Here is a 26,108-nt window from a genome sequence, read left to right on the forward strand (position 1 = left end):
TGAGCAGATAGGAATGCCTCTTTAAAGACTCAGGTTCAAGGTCAATGAAACCAAGGAGCTATAAGAAAAATGCAGGCCATGGGAGGAGGAGAGACATGTTTTGTGTATTGGGGAGCCTTTATCTTTGGGTTTGTGCCCTGTTCATGGACTTGCATGTCAGATGTTTGCACTAATACTGGAAGGGCCAGCAGAGGGCTAACAGCAAGAGATCCTGTGGGTCATGAAGCCCATATCCTATACTAGAAATGGTCAGGGGCCTTCACTCGTTGTGTTCCTATATGTTGCTATAAAATGAAGCCTGAGACCACTTTACCAGAACATATTTTTCCAATAAATGTTGCTTCAGATATATAATTTTTATGCATGGACTATCATTCATTTTTTTCTAGCATGCACATTGATATCCCACCTCCAAATCAACAATTGAGAAAGCAGTTTTTGTTAAATAGTGGGTAAAGTGGACAAAAGAGATTTTCTCTTTTGTCTGAAGTAACTCCCAAATCCCACTAAAACCACTGGCTTAAAAATTAGGGGAATATTGTTGATATAATTTTCTTTTCTTTTTTAAAACCCTCACCTTCTCTCTTAGAATTGGTTCTAAGTATCAGTTCCAAGGCAAAAGAATGGTGAGGGCTAGGCATCTGGGGTTAAGTGACTTGACCAGGGTCACATAGGCAGGAAGTACCTAAAGTCAAATTTGAACCCAGCATCTCCTTGTCTCCAAGCCTGGCTTTCTATTCACAGAGCCACCCACCAGCTCCTGAGAGTGTTTTCTTAAATTTTGGTAAAGCATTTGATGAACTCTCTCATGATCTTCTTATAGTTGCTGGAAAAATGTAGTCTAGACAATAAATATATAGTTTAAATGGATTCAGAACTGATTGAGGGACTGGACCTAGAGCACAGTCATTGGAGTTGCAATGGCTATTTTAGTGGCTCGCCTAGGGGATTTCTCTTCGGCTCTGAATTTAATGCTTTTATCAGTGACTTAGATAAAATTATAGATGGCATAGTCTTCAGATTTGTAAATGACACAAACTTGTGAGGTAAAACTAATACTTTGCACAATAGAATTCTGGGGCCAAGAGTATTTTAATGAGCTAGAGCGTAGGACCGAGTCCAGCGAGATGAAATTTAATAGGAATAAATAGAAAGCCTGATATTCAGGTTCCAAAAATGAGCATCGCAAATCCTGGGTGGGGGAGACTTGGCTAGATTTCAGTGTTTCTGAAATAGATATGGAGACATTCAGTGGATCAATATAATCCACAATGTCATATGGCAGCCAAAAAAGCTAATGCACTATCACATTACATTGAGAGGCATGGCATTCAGGAGAGGGAAATGATAATTATGCTATACTGTGCCCTAGACAGACCACATTTAGAGTACTGGTTCAATTCTGGGCATCCTATTTTTAGGAGAGACATTGACAAGCTGGAAAGCATTCAGAGGAAGGTGACCAGAATGGTAAAGGGTGTCAAGATTATACCAGGAATTGGGATGTTTAGCTTGGAGTAGAGAAAATTTGATTTAAGAGACAATCCTCACTTTCTTTAAGAATTTGAAAGGCTGTTAGGTGGAAGAGAAATCAGGGTGGTTCTCTATAGCCTTAGAAAGCAAAATGTTTTAGAGACAGGCTTAGGCTTGATATAAGAAAAAAAATTCCTAAAAATAAGAGATAATAAAAAATGGAATGAGGTACCTCAGAGTTAATGAATGGGTTGCTCTTCAATAGAGGTTTTTTTGTTTGTTTTTGTTTTGTTTTGAAACCCTTACCTTCCACCAATCCTACGTATTGGCTTTAAGGGAGAAGAGTGGTAAAGGCTAAAAGGGGGTTGAGTGACTTGCCCAGGGTCACACAGCTAGCAAGGATCTGGGGCCAGATTGAACTCAGGACCTCTTGTCTCCAGGACTGGCTCTCTCCATTGAGCCACCTGGCTACCCCTGACTTAGAGGTTTTTAAGGAAAAGCTGATGTGTGTCATTATAGAAGGGATTCCTTTCAGGTATGGCTTAGACTAGATATGGATCTTTGCCATTCTGCAATTCTGTGATTCTGTGATAGAACTCTTTGTGAAAGCAGGGACTAGGTTTTATCTAAGCTGTGCAGGACCTCAAGGTATGCTCTGTCCACCCCCAATAAATACTTGATAAATCTCTTGAACTGAATCCAGGAGCATGGTATATGGTAGAAGGTGGGCTGGATTTAGAATTGAAAATCTGGGTTTGAATCTTTAAAGTATTAATTTCTTCATCAATAAAATGAGAGGTTGGAGTAGATGACCTCTATCATCTTTTCTAGCTCTAAAGTCCAGTGAATCCGTTATCCTATGAACTGAAGAGAGCAGAAGACCCTGGGAGCCTGAAGCATTGGGACATGCTGAGAAAATAAATGGAACAAGCCTTGCCTAAGTCTGATGCATCTCAATGCCAATGGCCTGTCCAGACATGCAAATCCTTTATCATACACTCCTTGCTTTTCACTTACAGTAAATAGGTTTGTATCGACCCATCTATTGACCAATGGCAAGACTCGTGGATCACTTGAGAGATGTAGGGAGGGTTTTCTAAAGTCTGGAGACCCTTTTGAGGGGAGTCTTTGGAAACCTTTCTCCAGCAATGAGATATCTCTAGTCACATTTCTTTCTCTTTCTTTCTTTCTTTCTTTCTTTCTTTCTTTCTTTCTTTCTTTCTTTCTTTCTTTCTTTCTTTCTTTCTTTCTTTCTTTCTTTCTTTCTTTCTTTCTTCCTTCCTTCCTTCCTTCCTTCCTTCCTTCCTTCCTTCCTTCCTTCCTTCCTTCCTTCCTTCCTTCCTTCCTTCCTTCCTTCCTTCCTTCCTTCCTTCCTTCCTTCCTTCCTTCCTTCCTTCCTTCCTTCCTTCCTTCCTTCCTTCTTTCCTTTCTTTCTTTCCCCTTATATTTTGTCTTAGAATCAATATTGCATATTGGATCCAAGGCAGAAAAATGGTAAGGACTAGACAATGGGAATTAAATGGCTTCTTTATGGTCACACAGGTAGGATGTATCTGAGGCCATATTTGAACCCAGGATCTCTCTTCTTTAGGCCTGGCTTTCAACTTACCAAGCCAGCTAGCTGCCTCATCTCCAGTCAAATCTCAATTTGGAAGAAGAATGGAGTACATGCCAAATGCATACCATATTAAAGGAAACAAGAGTGGAAAGAATACTGATGGGAACTTAGAAGTAATGACTGAAAAACTGTTGTGCTACTTTATGTATGAATTCAAATATAAATAACCACTAAGTAAGTTTAGTTGGTTCTATTGTCATTCATTGTTAAAATTTATTTTTAAAAATTCTTACCTTTTGTCTTAGAATCTATACTAAGTATTGATTCCAAGGCAGAAGAGCAGTAAGAGCTAGGCAGTGAGGGTTAAGTGACTTGTCCAAGATTCCATAGCTAGGAAGTATCTGAGGTCAGATTTGAATCCAGGACATCCCATATCCAGGTCTGGCTCTCTATCCACCTAGCTGTCCCTACTGTTAAATTTTTAATAAAACATTTAATAAAAACATTCTTATTTAAGCTCAACCTCCTGTCTAAAAAAAAAACCCAAACAACAACCTAAGTCTTGGAAGAACAGCTAATCTAGCCCCTTCCTTCTAGGTGGGATACAGATGACTTTGACCCTCTCTCTTAAGGCCTTTGCTTCTTTTCCAGTCTAGGTTCAGACTAGCCTCATGGTAGGGTGGGATTCTCCAGTGGAAGAGTTCCAGGTACTATTTACTCTTCCTATCATTGCCTACTGAGTCTCCTTGCTTTTAATCTCAGTGGATGAGGGTTGGTACCTGAAACACAGTGAGAAGAGACTGGGGGAAATTATCGAATGTACTCCTCCGGGTCTGCATCTCATCGAAGTTGAACTTTCCACCAAAGAGCTGCATCCCCAGGAGAGAGAAGATGATGATGAAGAGAAAGAGGAGCAGCAAGAGTGAGGCAATTGATCGCACCGAATTCAGTAATGATGCTACCAGGTTGCTCAAGGAGTTCCAATACCTAAGGATCAAGAAAAGAGAAGTTAAGATCTTTTTTCCTTTGCCACTCCTAACCTTTGTCCAATTCCATCCTCTCCACTCTAGATTTTGACCAGGGAAAGTACTGAGTCAGATAATAATTTTGTTAGATATCATGAAGCTGTGAGACAAATCTTAATTTCCTTTCCATTCATCTCTGGGACGTGAGGAAAAAGTGTGAGGGAAATATATTTGGAATAAATGAAAAAGCATTTATTAAGTACTCCTTAGGGGTCAGGAACTTTGCTAAGTGCTAGTGAAGCAAATATTTAAAAAATAAAAACAAAAATGAGTGATGGACCTTGCTCTCAAGGAGCTTACATTCCAATGGAGGAAGAAAACAAATAGGAAGGAATAATGACCAGAGGTATGTTCTAAAGTCCGAGCACTTGGTTCAAATCTTGGCTCCGCCATTTGTTTCCTATGTGACTCTAGGCAAGTCATTTCACATCTATTGGTCTTACTTTCCTCATATACAAAATGGTGTGCTTGGGGATTAACTCTAGGGTCTCCTATAGTTTTCTATCTTTGATCTTTTGGCAGTTGGTAAAGCATGGTGCTAATGAATTCAAAGACTCTGGATCAATCCTAATAAAGAACATGAAGCTTTACACAAAGAAAATCTATATTCTATGATTGTAGATTATATCCATTAGCCCAGCTTGTTGTCTCAAAAATATGGCCACTGGAGTCCAAGAGATTGTGGATGACTTAGTATTTTCAGTTTACGATGCAGGATAGCTGGGTGACTCAGTGGATGGAGAGCTAGGTCTAGAGACAAGAGGTCCTGGGTTCAAATTTGTCCTTAGACACTTCCTATCTGTGTGACCCTGGGCAAGTCACTTAATCCCAATTGCGTAGTCCTAACTGCCCTTCTGCCTTGGAACCCATACTCAGTGTCTATTATAAGATAGAAAGTAAGGGTTTGGGAAAAAAAAAGTCTATCATGCCTACTAGAAACAAAACTCAAAAATCTTTTACAAAGAGTGACATTTTGGGACAGCTAGGTGGCACAGTGGATAGAGAACCAGGCCCGGAGTCAGGAGGACCTAGGCTCAAATATGACTTCAGACACTCCCTAGCTATGTGACCCTGGTCAAGTCACCTAATCCTGTTTGCTTAACCCTTGTCCTTCTGTCTTAGAGTTATTACTAAGATAAGGTTTAAAAAAGTGACATATTTATGTTTTCAAGGTGGGGGATTAAGTTCTACCCTCATTAACTGCAGGGCTGTGAAGGATAAGACATGTGAGGGGTCAGGGATGGAGACTAGAGATGCAGAAGTCCTGATTTCCCAATAACCACTGACTTTCGTTGTATTCTCTTTTATCTAGGTTGTGGGCTATAGCTTCTTTTGTCTGGAACATTGATTAATGGCCAGACTGATAATTAAAAATTGAAGGTGTGAGTTGGATTAGGATTGTCGGGTAATAGAATTAGAAAGCACCTTAGAGGGTCCCAAATGCAGCCCCCCCTTTAGAGATGGGGAAACTGAGGCAAAAAGAGATCAAGTGACTTGCCCAGGTATATTCATCTAATAAATACCTGAGGTCTGATTCCAAGTCATTTCTGTGAACTCCCTCATTGGGTCCTAGCACCTCCTTGAATGGTGCCTTATCCCTGGCTCAGCTCAGGATGAAAAGTCTAGCTGTAGCAAAAGAGTTCTTTCTTAGCCTAGAAAATATCCTGCCCTGTTTCATGCTCTACTGCTCTGCCCTCACAGACACCCCACCTTCTGCCTCTCTTCAATCCATTATGTTTGCCTAGCTCCCCCTACTGAAGCCATCCCTGTCCATTACTTAGAGGTGGTAATTTGCCTTTGCCGCTTCAATGAACAACATGTTAAACGTCCTCATTACAACCCTCCCAGCTGCTCGGCCAGCCCTGGCACCTCTCTCCAGAGTGCATGGCTCCATATTCAGTGACAGGAACAGATGGGCAACAGTTTGGATTTCAAATGCACACTAGCGCGCAACATGGAGCTTTCTCTTCTGTCTTCCCTCTTGCTCAATTGGGGGCCTCCAGCTTTCTTCCCCCCTTCATTTCCACATCCTCTCAGTGCTTCTGTTTGCTCTTTACACTGTTTTAATTTGTGCATTTTAAAATTGTGTAGCTTGTTTCATAAATGTTCTCAGGTCTTTTTCATGTGTCATTGACTTCCCAATGAGATCACAGGCTTTCTGGAGAGACGGTGGGGAAAGGTCAGATTTGAAATCAATGAAACTGGGTTCCATTCCCCAACTCCAATGATGATGTGACCTTGGGCAAACCACTATCTGCTTCTCTATATCTGTTCCTGTATAAGTAAAATATGGGGATTAGACTTTTGCTGTTCTCTGTTTCAGTCATGTTTGACTCTTGTGACTCCCTTTGGAGGTTTCTTGGCAAAGATACTGGGGTGATTTGCCATTTCCTTCTTTAGCTCATCACATAGATAAGGAAACGGAGTCAAACAAAGTTAAGTGACTTGCCCAGGGTCATGCAGCTTGTGAGTGTCTGAGGCTGGACTTGAACATGGCACTGCTTAGTTGTCTTATAAGACCTCTCCTAGTTCCATGTCTGTAATTATGGACAGAGTCCATATTTTCTACTCCTTTGCATATTGCTTCTTATCTTCTCATAACCACATCCATCTCTTTATGGTATTCCATACCAAGTTTGATTGATGGCCCAATTGGCCAATTGGTTATTCCTCTATGGTTTGATTTGAGAGTTAGGATGGAAGCTGCAGACAATGGCATAGATTATTACATAGACAATAATTAGTAGAGCTGGAATTTGAATCTAAGTCCCTTGACACTAACACCTACTCCATCACTGATTAATAGCTTCACAGGGTTCTGGTCACTACATTATGGACACTGGACTTTGATGCCCACTTACTAGATAAGCAGACTCTCGGTGACAATAATACTTTATAAAAACAGTTCTTATTTCTCAGTAACATCTCTTCCTTTGAGGTTCACTCAGTCCATATCTCCCACCCAACTCAAATTCTAGTAGCTATTGTCTATTGGCTTCCAGGACACTCTCCTTCTTTCCTTAATGAGTTCAGTTCTTTTCTTCTTCCTTAACTCCTGCCTTCACATGTGGGGACTTCAACACGTGTACTGACTCTCCCTCAAACACCCTAATCTCAAAGTTCCTCAATTTACTCATTTCACATGACTGATTTCTCCATCTTGTCTCAGCCACACACAAAGACATACTCTTGCCCAAAACTGTACCATTGCCATGTCCATGACCTCTGAAACTCCTTTATTTGATCCCAATATCTCAATCTATTGTCATTTCATCTATCCCTCTGCCTTTCTTTATAGCACTCGCAAGATTCACAAAGTGCTTCTCTCACAATTCTGATGTTGGTAACTTCTAGTTGGGTCACAAACTTGTTGGGAATCTCAAAGAGACCACCACAGGCAAGGGCAGCTTCCCTGGAGGGCAGTCATGCCGGTGGTTGGTGGCCCTGGAGGGTGACCTGCATTTCTTACTTTTTAAGAGGAGAGAAGAAGAGGTGATGGTCTTCAGCCTGCTTAAAAACCAAGTAATAGCTTGGTTTCAAGTGAGGTTTCTCTCACTTTGTTGGACAGAGATTGGCCAGTTCTGGCTGGGAGAAGGATTAAGGAATATAACAACAGCTCTTAAATGAAACATTGGGATATAGAGCTGTTGAAATACTGTAAATTAAGGGTAGCTAGGTGGCTCAATGAATAAAGAGCCAGACCTGGAGACAGGAGGTCCTGGGTTCAAATGTGTCCTCAGATATTCCTAGCTGTGTGACACCTCCCTCCCCCCCCCCATTGCCTAGCCCTTACTGCTCTTCTTCCTTGGAAATGATACTTAGTTTTTATCTGACAGCAGATAAAAGTTTAAAAAAATTACTACATAGTAACCAGGGGACAGAGCAATAGCATTTAGGTAAGAAAAGTCAGGCTTTGGGACTTGGCACTCTTTGGATGCTATTGGTTGGATCCTATCCTTCTTCACCCATCCCAGTGAAGAGATTCCATCTTCACAGTATGATCAGTTGAAGGAATCTTCTAAAGGCATAGATGCACACCTTTGAGGTAGACCCCACACAGGGTAACAATTTCCAATTTAATTGCAGAAAATCTTCCTGATTCCCATTTTCATATATTGATGCTCTTTCTCCCTTCTCTCTAGTGCTGTTCCAACCCTGATCCTACCTTTTGGTGAATGTTATTAACTTTGGACAACCTTCAGAAGTTCCAGAACTTTCATATTCTCTTTGCTAAAGGGGTAACTTATAAATGTTAAGAGAGAGTGGACTTGGGTCACTGGGCTTGGTAGAGAGAGACCTGCTTATCCATGCCTTTCTCTCAGGTAATCTTTTGTATTCAGAAATACTGTGGAAGGGGGGGCAAAGGAATTTCCTGAATGGAATGTCATAACTAACCCCTGGCCCTGGAGGGCCACCTTGATCAAAACTCTAAGAGAGAAGGGGAAGAGCTCCTGGACTATATACTGAGACCCTGAATCAAGCAGGAGTCAGAGCAGCAAAGGACAGAGTAATGATGTGAGAAGCAAAGCCAGAACTGACCCTTCTTTGGATACTGGATATATTTGACATTTCCTGGGGAAATTTTGAGCGTGTCTACAAGCCAAGAAATGGACTGTAATACCTCCCAAATTGAATCTGATCTGTGTTGGGATTCTGGGTCATAGAACAATTGTAATTATTATTTAAGAGTAAAATAGTAATAATCACAACTTGACTGCATAATTATCATGAAGATATTAATTTGAGAAATTATATATATATATTATTACATAAAATATACAATATTTATATCCTCATAATATCCCAGGTACTTTCACATTCATTATATGAATTATCCTTCTAGCTTTATTTGTTATTCTTCTCCAGTTAGTGTGTTCTTGCTCTGTGGATATCGGTTTACATGTTGGATCTCCCAAGAACATGTGGTCTCTTTAAGGACAGCCATTGTTTCATGCTTTTTGCCTTTATATTTCTATTATAAAGCTACATAGTACAGTGGATAGAGGATGAAGACAAAAGTTAGGAAGATTTGTCTTGATATTTACAAGCTGTGTGACTCTGGGCAAGCCACTTAATGCTGTTTGCCTCAGTTTCCTCATCTGCAAAATGAACTAGAGAAGGAAATGACAAACTAATTCTATATCTTTGCCAAGAAAACGCCAAATGAGGTCATGAAGAATCTGTCATAGTTGAAGCACTGAATAACCGAGAATAACAATAATCTAACACAATAGCCTATATCTTTTCAAATGTTTGTTAAATTGTATTGAAAAGAGCTTAATAAGAAGGCATTTATGGAAGAATATTAAAGACCCTTCCCTCCCCCATTCCCTATTTAAATTATACATTACAAAATAATATTGGAAAAAATTAACAACAAAAAAAGGGAACAGCTCAGTAGACTGAGAGCCAGACCCAGAGATGGGAGATCCTGGGTTCAAATGTGGCCTCTGAATCTTCCTAGCTGTGTGACCTTGTTGCCAGTCACTTAACCCCCCATTTGCCTAACTCTTACTGCTCTTCTGTCTTAGAACCAATACACAGTATATTGAGTCTAAGATGGAAAGGAAGGGTTAAAAAATTAACAAAATAATGTTAGAATAATCTTTCGGTTTTTTAAAGACCTTGGTCTAATCTGATCGAGAAATCCCTTATCTATCTTTCTTTAACTATCAAGTCCTAAACAATGTCATTCAGTGAAATATTTTTACATTATTTGTACTGAAGGTCTAACCGGTTATTGAAAGGAGAAACCTGATCAGCTCAGGAAAGAGTCCTTCATAAAGTGATTAGGGTGATGATCAAACCAGGAGAAGGAAGAAGCTTTTAGTGATTTAAGAAAAGCATCTCTTGAATTCTCCTTTGGCTAAGAAATAAGAGAATCCTTAGAGGGAGTAGTTCAAGAGGGACAGAATGGTTCTAGGAAATTGATTCTCCAGGATGTATGAGAGTTGTGAATATTGTTCCTAGACTTTGTCCTCCTATTTAATATTGATTATAGGATTTTGACTTTGTTCATGAACCCTTATGAATTATATAATATATACTATACTATATACTATAAAATAGTTTGGGCAGAGGGGTTTTTAACGATGGGAAGGATCCCTACCACTTTGGATTTTCTCTCTAAGCAGAGATATTGATTTACTTTATTAATTAACTTGTTAATAAATTTGTCTCTGATAAATTTGTGCCTAAAACACACAGTATAGATTTCTTTTCTTTTACGATATTAAATGCACCTTAGTACCCAATGAAGGTTTCTTTCTGATATAAGAAGAAGAATGATAGGAGAGGAAAAATGAGAATTCTGCGGTAAGAATTGGCATCTAGCCAAAGTGCTTGGTAACAGGAACAAATACAAGAGTACTTCAAAATTCCTGGAAATCTCTAGCAATTACTGCTCAACTAATGAGAATACAATAAATTGGAATTGGAGCTTTCAGCCCTTTAAAGGCTTCAGATGCTAACAAGCTGCCTCATTTACCTGTGGGGTTCCCTTTAAATTAGGACATTTCCTAGTTTCTTTATGTATTAGCATTTAATATATCAAAACATACCTTTGTGCTCATGTCTCTCTCCCTGACCTCAAATCCTGACATTTTTTTTTTCACATTTCATACTTTACTTGAAAATATCAGTCATTGGGGACCTGTTTACCGACTCAACTTTCTCATTTTAAGAAGCTCTTAACTTCCCTCTTCTATTTCCCTTTTTCTTGTCCCCATAGTCCTTCCATATTTCTCTTCACCACTCCTCTTCTTGACCTCTTCTGTTATGTATTCTCTTTCTCTGCCTCTCTTGTTTCAAGTCACCATCTGTTTGTGGAGGCTTTTATCTTTGAGTGCTACTTTCCCCTTGGGTACGTCTGTTGCTGGATTTCAGACTTTTCACTTACTTTCCTTTGGGGCCCAGGGGCTTCTTTCTTCTCTCCTGAAATACAAAGTGACCCAAGTCTTCTCTGGGTTGGAATTTTCATTTAGTTATAACTGTATATACCTCAAATAGCTCAGGGCCAGGAACCTTTAATCTTTATATGTCAGAGAGATCACTGCATTAGCTTGAAATAATTAATGATCCCATGAATGGTGGCATCAGCCTTTACAAACTTCATTTCCTTTTTCTCCTTCTTATTTCAGCAAGGACTGTGACTAATTTTCGACTTCTCTGCTTATCTTGTTTCCACTTCCATGCCACTTATATTCTTGCATTATGCAAAGGTTAGCAATTTTTCCTACCCTCCTAAATCCATTTATATCATCAGAAGTAAATGTGAGATCTAGTCATACAAATATGCTCCAACCATATTTTAAAGTGCACAACTGGGGGTGGGGAGGAAGACTGGGGCTGTGATTTCATTGGTACAAGGTACTCTCATACGAGGAAATTCCCTCTACTGATGCAGGTTGGCACATTTCCTGCAAATTATTGTCTCAGAGTGAACAGAGAGACTCTTCCAGGATCATAGGAGCAGTATGTGTCAGAGGGAAGGAGGCATTGACCCGAGTCATCCTTTTTCTGAGATTGGTTCTCTATTCATTAGGTACTCTTCTTCTCAGCACACAGTGATCATCCATAAAGTTTAAACTTTCTTGTAAGGAATATTATTTCTAGGTGGGAGTATGTTCAATTCAACTTGGTCAACATTAATTAGGTACTTGGAGATACAAAGACACAAGGAAGACTGTCCTTGAATATAAAGAACTTATATTTTGCTCATCTGATCCATAAGTATAAAGGAAAATAGTGTAAAGGAGTAGAAAATATAAAAGGAGTATATAGACGACAAATATACATAAAGGAGTATAAAGTATAAAAAAGTATAAAGGAGAATAAAAGAAGATTAAGGTAGTAGGGAGCATTGACAACTGAACAAGGAAAGGCTTCATGAGGGAACAGGCTTGAGAGCCTTGACAAAAGAGGAGGGCTCTGACAGGTAAGATGAGGCACAGGGCATACCTTGGATGAGTGCACAGAGGTGAGACAAGAATGTTAAGTTCAAGAAATAGCTAGTAGGCCATTTTAGTTGTAAAATAAATGCGTATTACTAAAATGACTTGTACTTCAAGTACTACTGATCTCAGCTTTGCCCTTAACATTAACACCTCTACTTGCCATATGATGAAAATCAAGATTAATTTCTATCCCTTCTCTTGAATATATACACTATATAGATATGATCTCTTTTTTAATAATGGAAACAGCATGCATAGATAAATGCTGGCAAGGAAATAGAAAAAAAGGAAACTAGAAAAATTGTCTACCTTTAAGGAGATTGCCTTCTGAATCAAAAAAGAGGAAAGTAGAGGCTCCCTGCCAGACCCATAACTAAGAATTCTGTCATTTGAGGTAAATTCTGTTGGGGGAAGGGAATGAGGAAGATTATCTTAGGAAGGTGCAGTCAGAGGGCGAGAGAGAATGGTCCACTTCTCAGAGAAAGCAATCCTAGCTTATGAGCTACCGCCAAATGACTTCACCTCCACCAACTCCTGAGAGGAGGAAGAGGAGGAAGAGGAGGAAAGAGGTAGAAAGCAGGCCATAGAGAAGAGTTGGAACCCTCAAGGGTTATGCCACATCTTTCAAGGCTGCAAAGCTGGACATCTGCAGTGGAGAGGAATCACTCCACTGACTGGGTCAAAGTGTCAGTTGCTTCATCCTAGTTACTAGTCTCCCTACAAAGATAGTTCAGGAGACTTTCTTCTACTTTGAGGCTAAAACAATGTTGAGTTAGAATTAAAATCAAGTTGGTTTTTTCCTCCCATGCCATACCAGGCTTAATTTAGTTCATGGGTACAACAAGAGGAGAGTGAGAGGCGACAGACAACCTCTGACATCAGAGACTTATCAGTAAAGGGAAACAAAATTGGTGGTTTCTGGGGTAGCCGGATATAAATAACATTGGATCCAATTTAGCCAGAGTACCCAAAGTTCTTTCCCTTTACATCATTATAAGTAGACATATATTTGTCATTGGCAAGCATGCATTATGGCTATCATGTGCCAATGAGGACAGGAACTTTTCCATATTCTATAATTTTCCACTCCATAGCACCACATGGCTTATGATTGTTCAGTAAATATCAACTAAATTAGGGTCCAGGGGAGAGAATTCAGGAAAAAGACTCAGATCTTTAAGTATATAAAGGAATATTTCATGAGCTTGCATAATAGTTCTTTTATTAGAACAGAGAAGTGAATTAAATTGCAACAGGAAGGGACTGGTGAAACATTTAGGAAGTATTTCCTGGCTGTAAGGATTGTCTGACACTGAGATATATTTCTAAGAAGGAGAAAATAATCTTTTATACTGGAAATTTTTGAGAAGGAGAAATATTTAGTAGGGATGTTCCTAGTGCACCCTACTCCTGTTTCAATTCCACAATGATTATGCACCTATTATGTATTGGGAAAGATTGAAGGCAAAAAGAAAAGGGGGTGGAAGAGAATGAGATGGACAGATAGTGTCATGGAAACAATGGATATGAGTTTGGAAGACTTCAAGGAGAAAGTAGAGAATAGAAAGGCTTGGCATGCTATGGTCCATGGGGTCACAGAGTCACTAAAACAAAGACAAACAAAAAAATAGTCCTCTTTCCTTGAGGAGCTTATGTTCTCCTGGAAGGGATGGGAAGGTGGGGTTGCTGTGTGGGGGAGTAAATAATAAAAATTATTGGAGGCTCACCCAAGAAAAGAAGTCCCACCAGTAGGCTAAATAAGGAGAGGACAAAAGTTTGCTCCCTCCTCTTCCATCCCTCTATGTCTTTGTCTCTCTGTTTCTTTTTTCCTCAAGGATATTTCTTGGGACTTTCCTTGAATCTCCAGAAAGCAGGTAGGGGGAGAAGGGATTTGTCTCTCTTTACCCCATAGCATCTATGATGGCCATATGCCCATGGCAGTGAAACATGTGCTTACCTAGATGAGCCCGAGACCTCAAATCCCTAGTTTTCTCTTTGGTTTTTCTTTCTGTGAGCCCAGCAGTCCTGGGAGATGGAGGTTTTCCAGTCTTACTGGTTATCTCTTGAGTTTCAGAGGTTGGGATTGCCTAAGCCAGTGCCAGTGGCTTATTGAGAGGTGTTTTGTACAACTACATTACTACTCAGATGAGAAAATAAACCACTATCGGGAGAAAGCACTTGCACTGTGAAAGGACTAAGGAGGATGCTACAAAATTAAAGGACTAAGAAAGTCAAGCTCTGACTCACTAGGAGATCATATACCTGTCAGGCAGAGAGTTTTGAGGTGAAAGTGAATATCTGTTCCACAGTCCCACAAAGTTGTTTTTACTCTCTGGAAGAATATAAGTAATGGGTTATAATGTTTTAAGTGTTAACGTATAATTATGTACATTTTGTGTTTTAAATGTTTCTTTTGTGATAGAGGAAATAAATAGCTGTCCTATACTCGATATCTATTTGATACATTGGATCTCTTTTCTAGAAGGGATTCTGTTAATCCTTCTTAGATACAAGCCATTTCCAAAGCTTTATTTGAGAGATCTTCCCTGGAACTCTAGAGTAGAGGCATAATAAGCCAGCTGATAGAAGAGAAGCCATTCTATAGAGGCCAGGCTCCTTTGTGATTGGACCTGGTCTGTTTGAGCCAATAGTTGGAGTCCTTTTTGTGGGAAATAATGTCCCAAGATAGAGAGTTACATTTTAGATGAAGCACTGAGTACTCTTTAGTTATCCAATACTCCTGGGACAAATCTCCAAAGGTTTACACAAATTGGTTCTATCTCAAAAGAATGACTGATTCCTTTTTCCTCCTGGGTTCAGGAAAACTTTTAGTTTTGTAGACTTTTGACTCTTAAATAATTCTTAAAGATCAATGTGTATCGAAAATCAGATACTCTTGGAAAAGAGGAGCCTACTTCCTAGCTACTGTTATATTGTCTTGAATAGATTTAACACTCTCTATATTTGCCATGAAGTGAAAAAAGGTATGTTTAATAAAACAAGGAATTTCCAACAGAGCCCTACTTGACTGGGCATCATATGAGGCACCCTGGCATACTGGACAGACAGCTGGCCTGCAAGTCAGAAAGATCTGGTTTTAAGTCTTGTTTCTGACACATAGAATCTGTGTGATCCTGGGCAAGGCATTCAATTGTACTGTGCATTGGTAAAGGTTTTTTCCTTATAGGATATCCCTTACAAAGATAAAATCACATGTTCTGTTTAAAATACATAATTATAGAAAAGAAAAGAAAAATGGAATAAATAGAGGTTTTTAGTAGTCTCAGAGCAATTTTATAGTATTAAAGCTAAAATAGCACTAAGATTTTTGGGACCATCTATATTCTTATACACATACACACATGTATATTTATAGCTAAACCTCTATACATATGTACATCTATATGCATATATATAATATACATATACACATAAATACACATATATTTTAAAGAGGAGATATTTGAGCTCGGGTTTCTTTCAATGTCCTTTCCCATCAATATGCCAATTCCTGGAGGGTCTGTGGGATCAGGAAATGACCTTTTTAATAGCTTCATAAGGCTATAAAATAACTATCTGCACTGAAAACAAACCCTTCCCAAGGAGGGAGGTTTATGAAAGTTCTAGGTTTTCTTAAAAAGAGTTTTTTTTTATGGCTTTAAGGCCATTATTTTAATATGAAAATAGATAAATTGGTGATTAATAGGAGAAAAAATGCTAAATGTAATCATGCTGACAAAAAGCTAGGAAGATTTATTTTTCTGGGACTGTCTAAAACATTTACTTTCAATAATTATTTAAGAGGTAAGGCCACCTGGCAGAGTGAATGGGGTTGACCTTAAACCAGGAAGACCTGGCTTGAAGACCCTTCTCTGACATGTTGGCTATGTGATTTCGGACAAGGGTCTCAATGCCCCAGACAATTTTCTAAGACTTATTAGTACAAAGGAGATAATCCTTTTTGCATCACTAACCCCAGAGAGTTGTTGCAAAGAAAGTGCTTTAGCCTTAAGGTGACATAGGAATATGAGCTACTATGATTAATATAAGGGTACCATATCTGGAAGGATAGGGGGAGGGATGAAGTTCATTTTTTCTTTCCTTCCCTTCTCCAACATTTCTAAATCTATAATAATGCCTATGATAACTCCTTTGCAATTCAGTTCCTCCTTGCAAGTGGGAAATAGGACTATATATATTGTCCCTTTGTGAAATCATAAATACGCATCAATTTTTTGGGAAACCAAATTACTTCAGCTGGTTTGGATGCTCAAGAGGCTGATGGTTGCATAGATTAGGTAATCAGTTATTACTTGATGAATGAAGAACTATCCCTAAAGAATCATGTATAAAACATAATAAGAGAAATTCTGGAATAGGATAAATTATCACCAGGTAAGTGGTGGCAACATGACTGCTAAAAATGACTTGAAAGTGTTTCAAATTCTGGTAGTACAACACATAGTCAAACTGAATCGTTATCCTGTAGAAACATTCTGTTTTTCTCTGGCTGGAACTTTTCAATTCACTTTCAGATCTATAGCTGAAAGTGAGTTTGGAGGGTATTTAGCATTTTTCATTTCTCAGAGGAAGAAACTGAAGCTCAAAGATCTAAATGACTTGTCCAAAGTCACATAGTCCATATATTATATGATTTAGGCAGTATCACAAGACAGTAGTTGACAAAAAGAAAAAATTCATATGTATAAAAATATTCATAAGGGTTTTGTTTCTGATAACAAAAAGCTGAGCACAAAATATATGTCTAATGGCTGAGGAATGACTGAATAAATTATAACATGAATGTAAAGAGATATTATTACTCCATAAAGAATGAAGAATGTGAAGATTTATGAAAACACAAAAGATGGGTGTGAAATTACACAAGTTGAAGAAAGCAGAAGAACAATATACACAATGACTACAGTAAATAAAGTCATTATGAAGAAGCAATAAAACTCTAGTCAAATACAATGCTTAACTGTAGAACTAGACTGCCAAAGTGAAAGAATATCTTCTCTTTTGTTCATAAGTGATCATCTATTTTTTAATTGATGTACATAAAAAGGGGGTTAGTTTGGATGTTTGTTGGAAATTAACTATTGACTCAGAACAAAAGATATCAATAAATTAAAGAACAAAAATTCCCCAAACCAGTTGGTTTGGAGAAGACCAGTTCAATAGTTGCTTGCCTTGCTCTCCAAGTCAGCTAGTGTTCTAAGTCATTGGATTAAAAAGAAATCAACAAGCTCACAGATTTTGAAGTGGAAGGGATCTCATTTTACAAAGTAAGTCTGAGAGAGGTTAAGTGATTTGCCTAACCGAAGCAGTGAATTGAAGAATGTGTACTATTTGATACCAGGTCTTCGGACTGGAGAACCAATATTCTTTCTGCTGTGCCACACTGCCTTGCATATTCTCTTTCACAACAGTTCAATCCTTACCATTCACCTTGCTCTTTGATATTTTAGTTTTAGGATCATAGGACCAGAGAATTGCAATTTAGTCCAGACCCTCCTCAAAACATGAATCCTGTCTACAATATCCCTGTCATTCACCCTTCAACTGAAGACTTTGTTCTCCAAGAAAACCTATTTAATTTTTGGATAGTTCTAATTGTTAGTAGATGTTTGCTTATATTGACACAAAGCCTGGTTCCTCACAGCTTCTAACAGCTAGTTTAGTCATGCCCTTTGTGGTCAAACAGAAAGAACCCTTTCTTTTTTCCATATGTCACTATTTCCCATATTTGGAGTGATATCATAGTTTTTTCTTCTCCAAGATAAACCATCCTTGGTCCTTCAGATATCCTCTAGTCCTGGTTGTTTTCTCCTCATGACATGTTCCAATTTTTGTCAACATCTTTTTGAAGACATGGGGGCTAAGACTGAACCCAATTCTCCAGATGACTAGGACTGAGTAGAGCTAAGTGGTCACCTTCCTTATTCTGATAACTTGGTTGCCAGGGACCTCAAACTAGTCAGATCATAATGTAGTGACAAGAGCCTTGAACTAATAGACAAGAGACCTGGATGAAGACCCCAACTCTATCACTGACCAACTGTGATCTTGGGCAATTCAGGCTGGTTCTTTAAACCTTAGTTTCCTCACCTATAAAATGAAGAGGTTGGATTAGTTAGATCATCTCTAAGAATTTTCCAGCTATAAGGTTCTGACTTTATGAGTTTAATACTCAGTACTCCAGAAAAGGTATTATTTATATTCGACTATTGTTTCTTAGGAGTATGAAGTTTAAGCTGACTCAAAACCTGCCTGTCCTTCAAGACCTAGCTTCAGCTCACTTCTTCTCCTCCTCCCTTCTCCCTTCTCACTCCCTCTTCCTTTGTGGTTTTCCCTTCCTAATCTTCCATAGTAGTTACTGTCTATACCACACATATTGGTACTTAATTAGAATTGTCTTGTATCATCTCTTAATTGTTTCTTTTTAAAAAATTAATTAAAAATACCCCTACTTTCTGTCTTAGAATTGATACTATGTATTGGTTCCAAGGCAGAGGAGTGGTAAGGGCTAGGCAATGGGGGTGAAGTGACTTGCCCAGGGTCACACAGCTGGGAAGTGTCTGAGGCAACATTTGAAACCAGGACTTCTCATCTCTGGGCCTGGCTCTCCATCCACTGAGCCGCCCAGCTGCCCCCCTCTCCATATGTTTTGAGGATCTTCTGTGTGAAATTATGTGTTGATTAGTCCTAATGCATCAGGGATGATAAAGTTGTCATACTAAAGTTCTTAGAGTGAGAGAGAATAGACAGACAATGGAATGGAAGGTTTAAGGTCATCTTTTTCAATTCTCTACCCCTTCCATTTTGCATAACCCATAATGCAGCGCCCCCCCCCCCCCAGGTCTTTCTTTCCTACCCAACCAACATCCCTCCATGGAGGGACTTCCTCTACAGTTTCTATCTCCCAGAGCAATGGGTGGTTCAGTACCTTGTGATTTTAAATATCCTCAACAGCCGGACACATCTCAACACGGAGATCCCCAGGGGGGACATGATCTTGGTCTCTACCAGGATGGTCTCCAGGATTCCTCCACACACGATGAAGCAGTCAAAGCGGTTGAACAGAGACACAAAATAGGCCTGGAGGCCAAGGCTGTACATCTTCAGCAGCATCTCTGCAGTGAAAAGAGCCAGCAGGGCCTTGTTGGCAGTGTCTGGCAGGATCCAGAAGAGGAGGAATTTGGGGGTGGGGAAAGCAAAGAGGGAAAAATTATTAACTAAAAAAAAAAAGATCCCCTTCCCCTGCAACATTTTTGGGACTCGGAATCCCTTCAAAGCACTAAAAAGCCTTGAGTGTAAATGAAGGGAGAGGGATGTTTTTGATTGCACTGGTCACCTGAAGAAGTGAGGCCATATTTATATCTCTCTGGGTACAGCACCTAGTTTGGTACCATTCTAAAGGAGGCACTTTATCAATGCATTTTGGGGTTGTGATATTGAAGAAATTGGTGATTATGAGACGGAGGACTCTCACTGTGATGCTCATGAGTCAGTCAAGGGAAGGCAGATGAGCCAGTCTTATAATTATGGTGACACAACCTGAACTTTAAAGATTCAACATCCAAAAGAAGGGTAGGTATGCTTTCTCTCTGCAGTGACTCTCCAGTCCTTTGTTCCCTTGTTTCATAGGTCTCCATTGGCACCATGCCATGTGGCACTATCCATGAAGGCTTCCCAAGAGCTGTCTTTTTTCTTTTTGTCCTTTTTTTCAAGTTTATTTAATTAATTAATTTAGAATATTTCCCCATGGTTACATGATTTATGTTCTTTCCCTTCTCTCCTCCCATCCCCCTCCCATAGCCAATGAGCAATCCCACTGGGTTTTACTGTGCCATTGATCAAGACATATTTCTGTATTATTAATATTTGCATTAGGGTGTTTGCTTAAAGTCTACATCCCCAGCTATATCCCCTTGACCCATGTAATCAATCAGTTGTTTTTCTTCTGTGTTTCTACTCCCACAGTTCTTCCTCTGGATGTGGATAGTGTTCTTTCTCATAAGTCCTTCAGAAGACCTGCCTTTTTTTCATTGTTGTTTCCCAATCTTTTCCCTGCCTCCTACTGGTTGGGGTGTCAAGGGGAATCTGTGACCTGTGACTTACTGGCTGGGGGACAGGGAGAGTCTGTGCTACCAGAGGGTTAAAGCAGGCATGTGCCAGGGACAGCTTGAACTGATTAGAGAAAATTGATTGCTAAATTTTTGGCATGAGTATTGACAGTTTCAGAAACCAGCAAATGCTATGAACCAAGGCTTTCTTGTTTTGTTGATTGTCTAGACTTAAGAAAATGATGGGAAATTTTAATAATGCAGATTAAATTTAAAATTGTGTCATGTGTACATTTCCCTTTCTGGACCACTGGTTATTAAACATTTGCCAACACACCACTGGGCTAGAGCCATATTCTCTAGGAAGCGAGTCATGCTTTCTTCTGGAATGTCTGTACCCAACTGGAATGGACTATGATCTGTGTCCTCCTTCTCTGAAAGAAAGTTGCTCTGGCCACCAGAATTTCTAGTTATGGCTCTGAGAAAAAACAAACATTCACGAATACCTAGTATGTGCCAGCCTTGATGGGTTATTCTCATAATCAATGTGGCCCTTCTGGTTATGTCCCTTTTTCTTGATTATATCTCTAGTCTAGAGAAACAATCAAATCAGATCCCATTCTCTCTTGTACCTCATAGTATTTCCACTTAGGAAGAAATGGTTTATTAGAGTTCTTTGTTTGGGTGACCAGAGGGAAACTCTCTTTTATTTTCTTGTCCTACCTCTCCCTTCCTTTCCTCTCCCCCTCCTCCCCTGTCCAGTTTTTCTGGTTAACAGATGTCCTTTGTGGTGAGTACAGTTGCATAGCTCTGAAAATTCCCCTTGGCAAGTAGGTTCCCCGAAGGACCTTGCCTCCTATCACCTGGATATAACAAGCAGTATCTGGGGGCTGGCAGATGGTATGGGCCTATCCTGGTCAGGAGGGCTTATTTATAAAGTATTTCTTGAATTTTATGACAGCTCTGGTCCTGGAGTATGTCTTCTGTTCTGTTGGCCAGCTCCCCATTAAGCCTCTGTCTACAGGGGACTTCCCATCCATTTGGGTTTCAGGTGAGGAGAACAAAGAGAGGTAGGAACCAAGGCTGGAGATGCCCCTCACCTTGGACTTCTGTGAGCCAGTGGGGCTGGTTGTAGTGTTCTGAGGCAATGGTAAGGGTGTTGAGGAACACAAGGAAAATAACAAGCCAGTAGAAAACATTGGATTTGACTGCTGCCCGGCACTTCCTTCTGCAGAACCGGTTCCATCGGCGCCAATAGCGACTGGAGAATGGGAAAAGAAGAGGTAGAAGGTTTGGGGGATGAATGGATGAAGTGGGAATAGGGAATGAAAAATTAGGAACTTTTCCATTTGAGGCTCAGAAGATCCATCTCATTTGAATGCATAAATGAAGTAGTCTGATTTCTAAGGTTTTGTCTGACCTGAAAGTTTTATGAGTCTATGATTGGCTATGGGGAAGCAATAGACTGCTTCCATTTTTTCCCTTTGTGTCAAACCTAGACCCTGGGCAAGTCATTTAACCTGTTTGCCTCAGTTTCCTCAACTTTAACTTGAGGTTAACAATAGCATCTACCTCTTAGAGTTATTATAAGGATCAAATGAGATAATATTTTAAAATACTTAGGACAGTTCCTTGGCATATAGTAGATGCTTAATAAATGTTTGCTTCCTTCTTTCTTTTCAGATTTTTCAAGGCTGGCCCTGTATGCCATGCTGCTTCTCATAATTATTTTTAAAGGCTATGAAATCCTATTTTTCACAGCACATTGACATTAATTTTGATTTAATTTCTGATCAATAAAATTGCACATTTTATAAAGAAGACCCAAAGGTCAAAGTCAAAACATCTTTGTGGCCACATACCATAACAACGTAGAAAAACATTTTATCAAGAATTCTTGTCTTTCATTGATGTTGAAGGGGTACATAGTCTTCAACACTTGTCTAGGACAGAGTCTTGTCTTGGTTCTATCTTTTCTCCAGAAACCTCCTGACAAAATGTGATACTTCTACTGAAGGGCAAAACGTGGGAGGACAAGGGGAGGATACAGGAGAATGGAAGCATGGGCACATTAATGAGGGCAGCTGAACACAGTGAATATTTTTGTTCTGACTTCCTTGAGCTTCTGTGTTTTGGGGAAGATGAGAAGCATTAACCCAGAAAAGTGATGCAACAAGGTCATATAGGTAGTATTTAGCCATACAGGATTGAAACCCAGATCCTCTGACTCCAATTCCACTATCCTGTTCTTTTAGTCTCAAATTAGATCAAAGGAGTATTGAAAGATTTTTTTGCAAACTGCAAGGCAGTGACATGGGCATTGTACCCCCAGAAACTCAGGCAAACTATTATCAGGAAAATTCCTTTGCTCCCTTACATCCTCGTGACTCCTAACCCAAAACATCTAATGACCCCTATAGGACCCTGACATGATTGTCCTCCTTTGATCCTCCTTTAGATTTAAGATGGACAGAGAGATGCACCTCTAAGCTACACCTCGATTCTATCTATGGGGCTGTACCTCAGACATCTGTCTGTTCCCTAAAACTAAATAATCTTTTATGAGGGTCATTCCCTATGTCTCCAGGCAGACCCCAGTCAGATAACCAAACTCCTGACTGAATGCCTGAGGGTTTACCACTCTAGAGTCCTGTTCACACTGTGACATAGCATCTGTTGTAAAGAGTATAAAATCCCCAGAACTGATGTTTTCTGGGGGACAGCTTTTCCATTTATGCTGTCCTCCCAGGGAGCAGCCTTCCATCTTGCTGTTCCACCTGTTCCATCCTCCTGGCCATTCTCAATATTACTTTCTAAATTAATAAATTTCTCTTTTTATTTTTAAGTTTTGGAGTCTTGCATTCTTGCAAAAAGGCATCCATCCTGAACCCAAGGGGTGCACCTCTTCACCCCCACAACAGCAGCACACAAATACAAGATACAAATTAGATTTACTGCTATTTTGGCATGTCTTTGGAAAAGTGCCCCTTCTGCCATAGACCTAGGGCTCCTTTAGGAGTGTCCAACATCCAATCTATTGATTTATTCCCTGACCTGCACACTATTGGGAAGTGCTGGCCAAATGGGATGCTGGCCCCAGATAAATGAATTGTAGATAGACAGACCTTGGAGGATGCCTTTTGCATGTACAATGAAAGTAATCAAGACTTTCAAAAATACACATTTCGGGGTACCTGAAATTCCCTGGACAAAGGAGTCTGCATTTCAGAGGGACAAAGGAATAGAGCAATATGGTGGTTTTGATGGCCTGAGGCTTCTGGAGTTTCCCAGATGTAAAATTCCTATGTAGACCTCTCCCAGGTCCTTTGAAGCCTGAAAGAGTCATTGTTGATGGCTCTTCAGAAGCCTGGGTTTGTTTTTCACACTTTCTCCAAGCCTGAGGGTGAAGATCAGTTGTCCTTGTTGTAAGTAGCCTTAGAGACTCATTTTCATCCCTCTTCCAGATGCCTGGATGGAAAGATCCTGGAAGGGCCCTCAGAGACCATCTAATCCAACCCCTTCATTTTAGAGATGAGGACACCAAAGCCCAGGGAGATGAAGGAATTTGTCTAAGGATACACTGGTGACTGGCATTAGCTAGAGGATTTGAACCCAGACCTTCAGAACTGTTTCTACCAGATAAGGTTGCCAATAAATAGGGTGGTCCCCTATCTGGCTATTCTTGCATAGAGCCATTCATGAATGTCACGCTCATTTGGGCTGGAATAAGGGAGTAATCACTAACCAGAGAAGGTGTTTGGAAGCTAATTACACACCTCCTACACTTACAAAAATATAGCTTGCCTAGCAACGGGTTTCCTGGCAACACCTTCTACTGTATAATAAATGTCATAATTTATTTGTATGTGTGAATATGTGTATGTTTTCATATGCATGCAGGATATGGAAATGACATGGTAAAACAGAGGGGAATTTTGCTTGTTATTCTTGTTCCCCTCATGCTAACAGGGAAACAGATTTGTTCCAGCAGGAGGGAATTCTCCCTAGAGGCACAGGGATAGCAAGGCTGCTTTAACTTCCTATATTCCAAAGGGCAGAAAGTATAGGCTACTTCACAAGTTCCTGGCCAAAAGGTCCTGATGTCCCTTGGGGGCAGATGGACTCTTTAGCCATGGAATTTCTATAGAATTATTAATTTCTATGTTCAATCTTTGAGGCATCCTATCTGTGTTTCACATCACCCATCTCCCCACAGGAATTTAATCGGTATGGAGCTAATAATATATTGATTTTGAAAGGGCACTGATTTTGGAGTCAGAAGACCAGGGCTCCAATTTTGATCCTGGCAGGGTGACTTACGAGGAGTATGACCTTGGAAAAGTCACTTCTCTAATTATGAGATCAGGTTGGATGACCTCTAAGGTCCCTGCCCACTAGAATTCAATGAAATAGACTCAATAGTAGCAATACCAGCAATAAAAACCAATTGTAACAAATCAATAATGTCTATCTATAAAGCTGGCCCAACAATGATTTGTCTTTGTTCCCTATTTCTCCAACTTCATTGCTCTACTGGGATGTCACTGACATCAGCAATGAGTTATTTGGACATTTCAGTGAATTTGACTTGATTCAGTGGCTTCTCTTGACTTTCCAAGTCTTGGCTTGGCCAGTACACAAGAAGAAAGAAGCCATCCCCTAGGGCAGCCATTCCCCCCCACCCCAGTGCCTTGGGCCATTTGGAAGATGCAAATAAGGGATGGGAGGCATGGGAGAATGGAAGAGAGAAAAGCAGAAATGTATCTCACTCACCTGAACTTTGATTTGGAGATTCGATGCCTAAAAGAGAACAGAGCAACATTACTAAATCATCTATACATCCAGGCTAAATTCACCTAGTGCTCAGATGATGAGCATCTCCTGATGCTAGAGAACCCAACCCAAAGGATGGTATCTCCACACTTGCTCTTATGCTCCCACAGAAAGGCAGAGCTGTTCTCAGCAAACCAGAATCTATTCAGCAAAGTCCTTGAGGCTGGGTCAGGGGAAAACTCTGGAGAGATCTTTCTGCCAATTGGTCATTGAGAAGGATCTGCTTTTGCTTGGGGAGCATAAAAGAAGGGAAAGCCTTTTCTGGAGAGGGCTGTAGCTTACCATAAGTCACAGTGTAATTTGCACCTGCCATGCCTCTTTTTCCCATTGACCCCTTGGCCTTGCGCCAGATGCTGAATAGCATTTGGGTTAAAAGAATCCTAGAAAAGGCAAGATAACCCAGCTGGAAACTGAGAAGTCAAAACAATCTTGCCCTCAGGCCTGGAAACTGGGAAGAAGGAAACAGCCAGGGCTTTAGAGAGGGCTTGAGGATAATACTCAAAGTGCTGTCAGTCATGTTTGTATTGAAGACTGGTGAAATATTCAAAAAATAGAAATAGGGAAAGAAAATGAATGAAATAGCTTATTTGTATGTGGAAATATACGTGCTACTTTTAAGGCTGATCTATGGGATTCCATTTGGATGTGTAATCAAATTAAAAAGCAACTTTTCAAAGGAAGGTCTGAAGGAGCCATTATACCTAGGGAATAGTTAAGACCCAAATAGAAGAGGGTAAAGAGAGAAGCACCCACAAAGAGAAGTAGAAACAGAAATGGACAAAGATCTATGGAAGAAAAAAATCAAAAGGAAAGACATCATGTGGCAAGTAGGTGCAGGGAGTAAGGGCCAGTGAACACGTGAAAGAAACATTTAAATGAAAAGGCAGAAGGGTTTTTGGTGTCAGAGATACAGAGGTCTGAAAACTGAAGACATTTCATGGGGAGAGAGAATGATCAGGACAGAGGCAGAAGCACAAAGATAGAAAGAAAGGAGGGAGGTTTATAGGACTGTTTGCTAATCTTCCTCAACTATGAAATGATGGGGTTAGAGTAGGTTCCCCACTTCCCAGATCATTGTGCATTTCCTTCTTTCTAAATTCTGTATTTATTTAATAGGCTGTGCATGTGTGTTGACTGAACAACAGAGCATAAACTCTTTGAGGAGAGGACATGTTGCCTTTTTTGTCTTGGTACC

General features: G+C 39.9%; 1 protein-coding gene across 12 annotated transcripts in view; it reads right to left on the bottom strand.

Annotated features, from left to right (window-relative positions):
- The window catches only part of CACNA1C (calcium voltage-gated channel subunit alpha1 C), a 997,067-nt gene that overhangs the window by 151,096 nt on the left and 819,863 nt on the right, over window positions 1-26,108 (bottom strand). For all 12 annotated transcript variants that reach the window (XM_056800748.1, XM_056800749.1, XM_056800750.1 and 9 more), the window contains 4 exons: window positions 24,854-24,880; window positions 21,181-21,341; window positions 18,961-19,186; window positions 3,811-4,018 (listed from right to left, as the gene is read on the bottom strand). In XM_056800748.1, coding sequence (XP_056656726.1) covers window positions 3,811-4,018; window positions 18,961-19,186; window positions 21,181-21,341; window positions 24,854-24,880 — 622 coding nt within the window. The remainder of the gene's footprint in view (window positions 1-3,810; window positions 4,019-18,960; window positions 19,187-21,180; window positions 21,342-24,853; window positions 24,881-26,108) is intronic.

This window comes from Monodelphis domestica, chromosome 5 (assembly GCF_027887165.1).
Source record: "Monodelphis domestica isolate mMonDom1 chromosome 5, mMonDom1.pri, whole genome shotgun sequence".
Lineage (NCBI taxonomy): Eukaryota > Metazoa > Chordata > Mammalia > Didelphimorphia > Didelphidae > Monodelphis > Monodelphis domestica.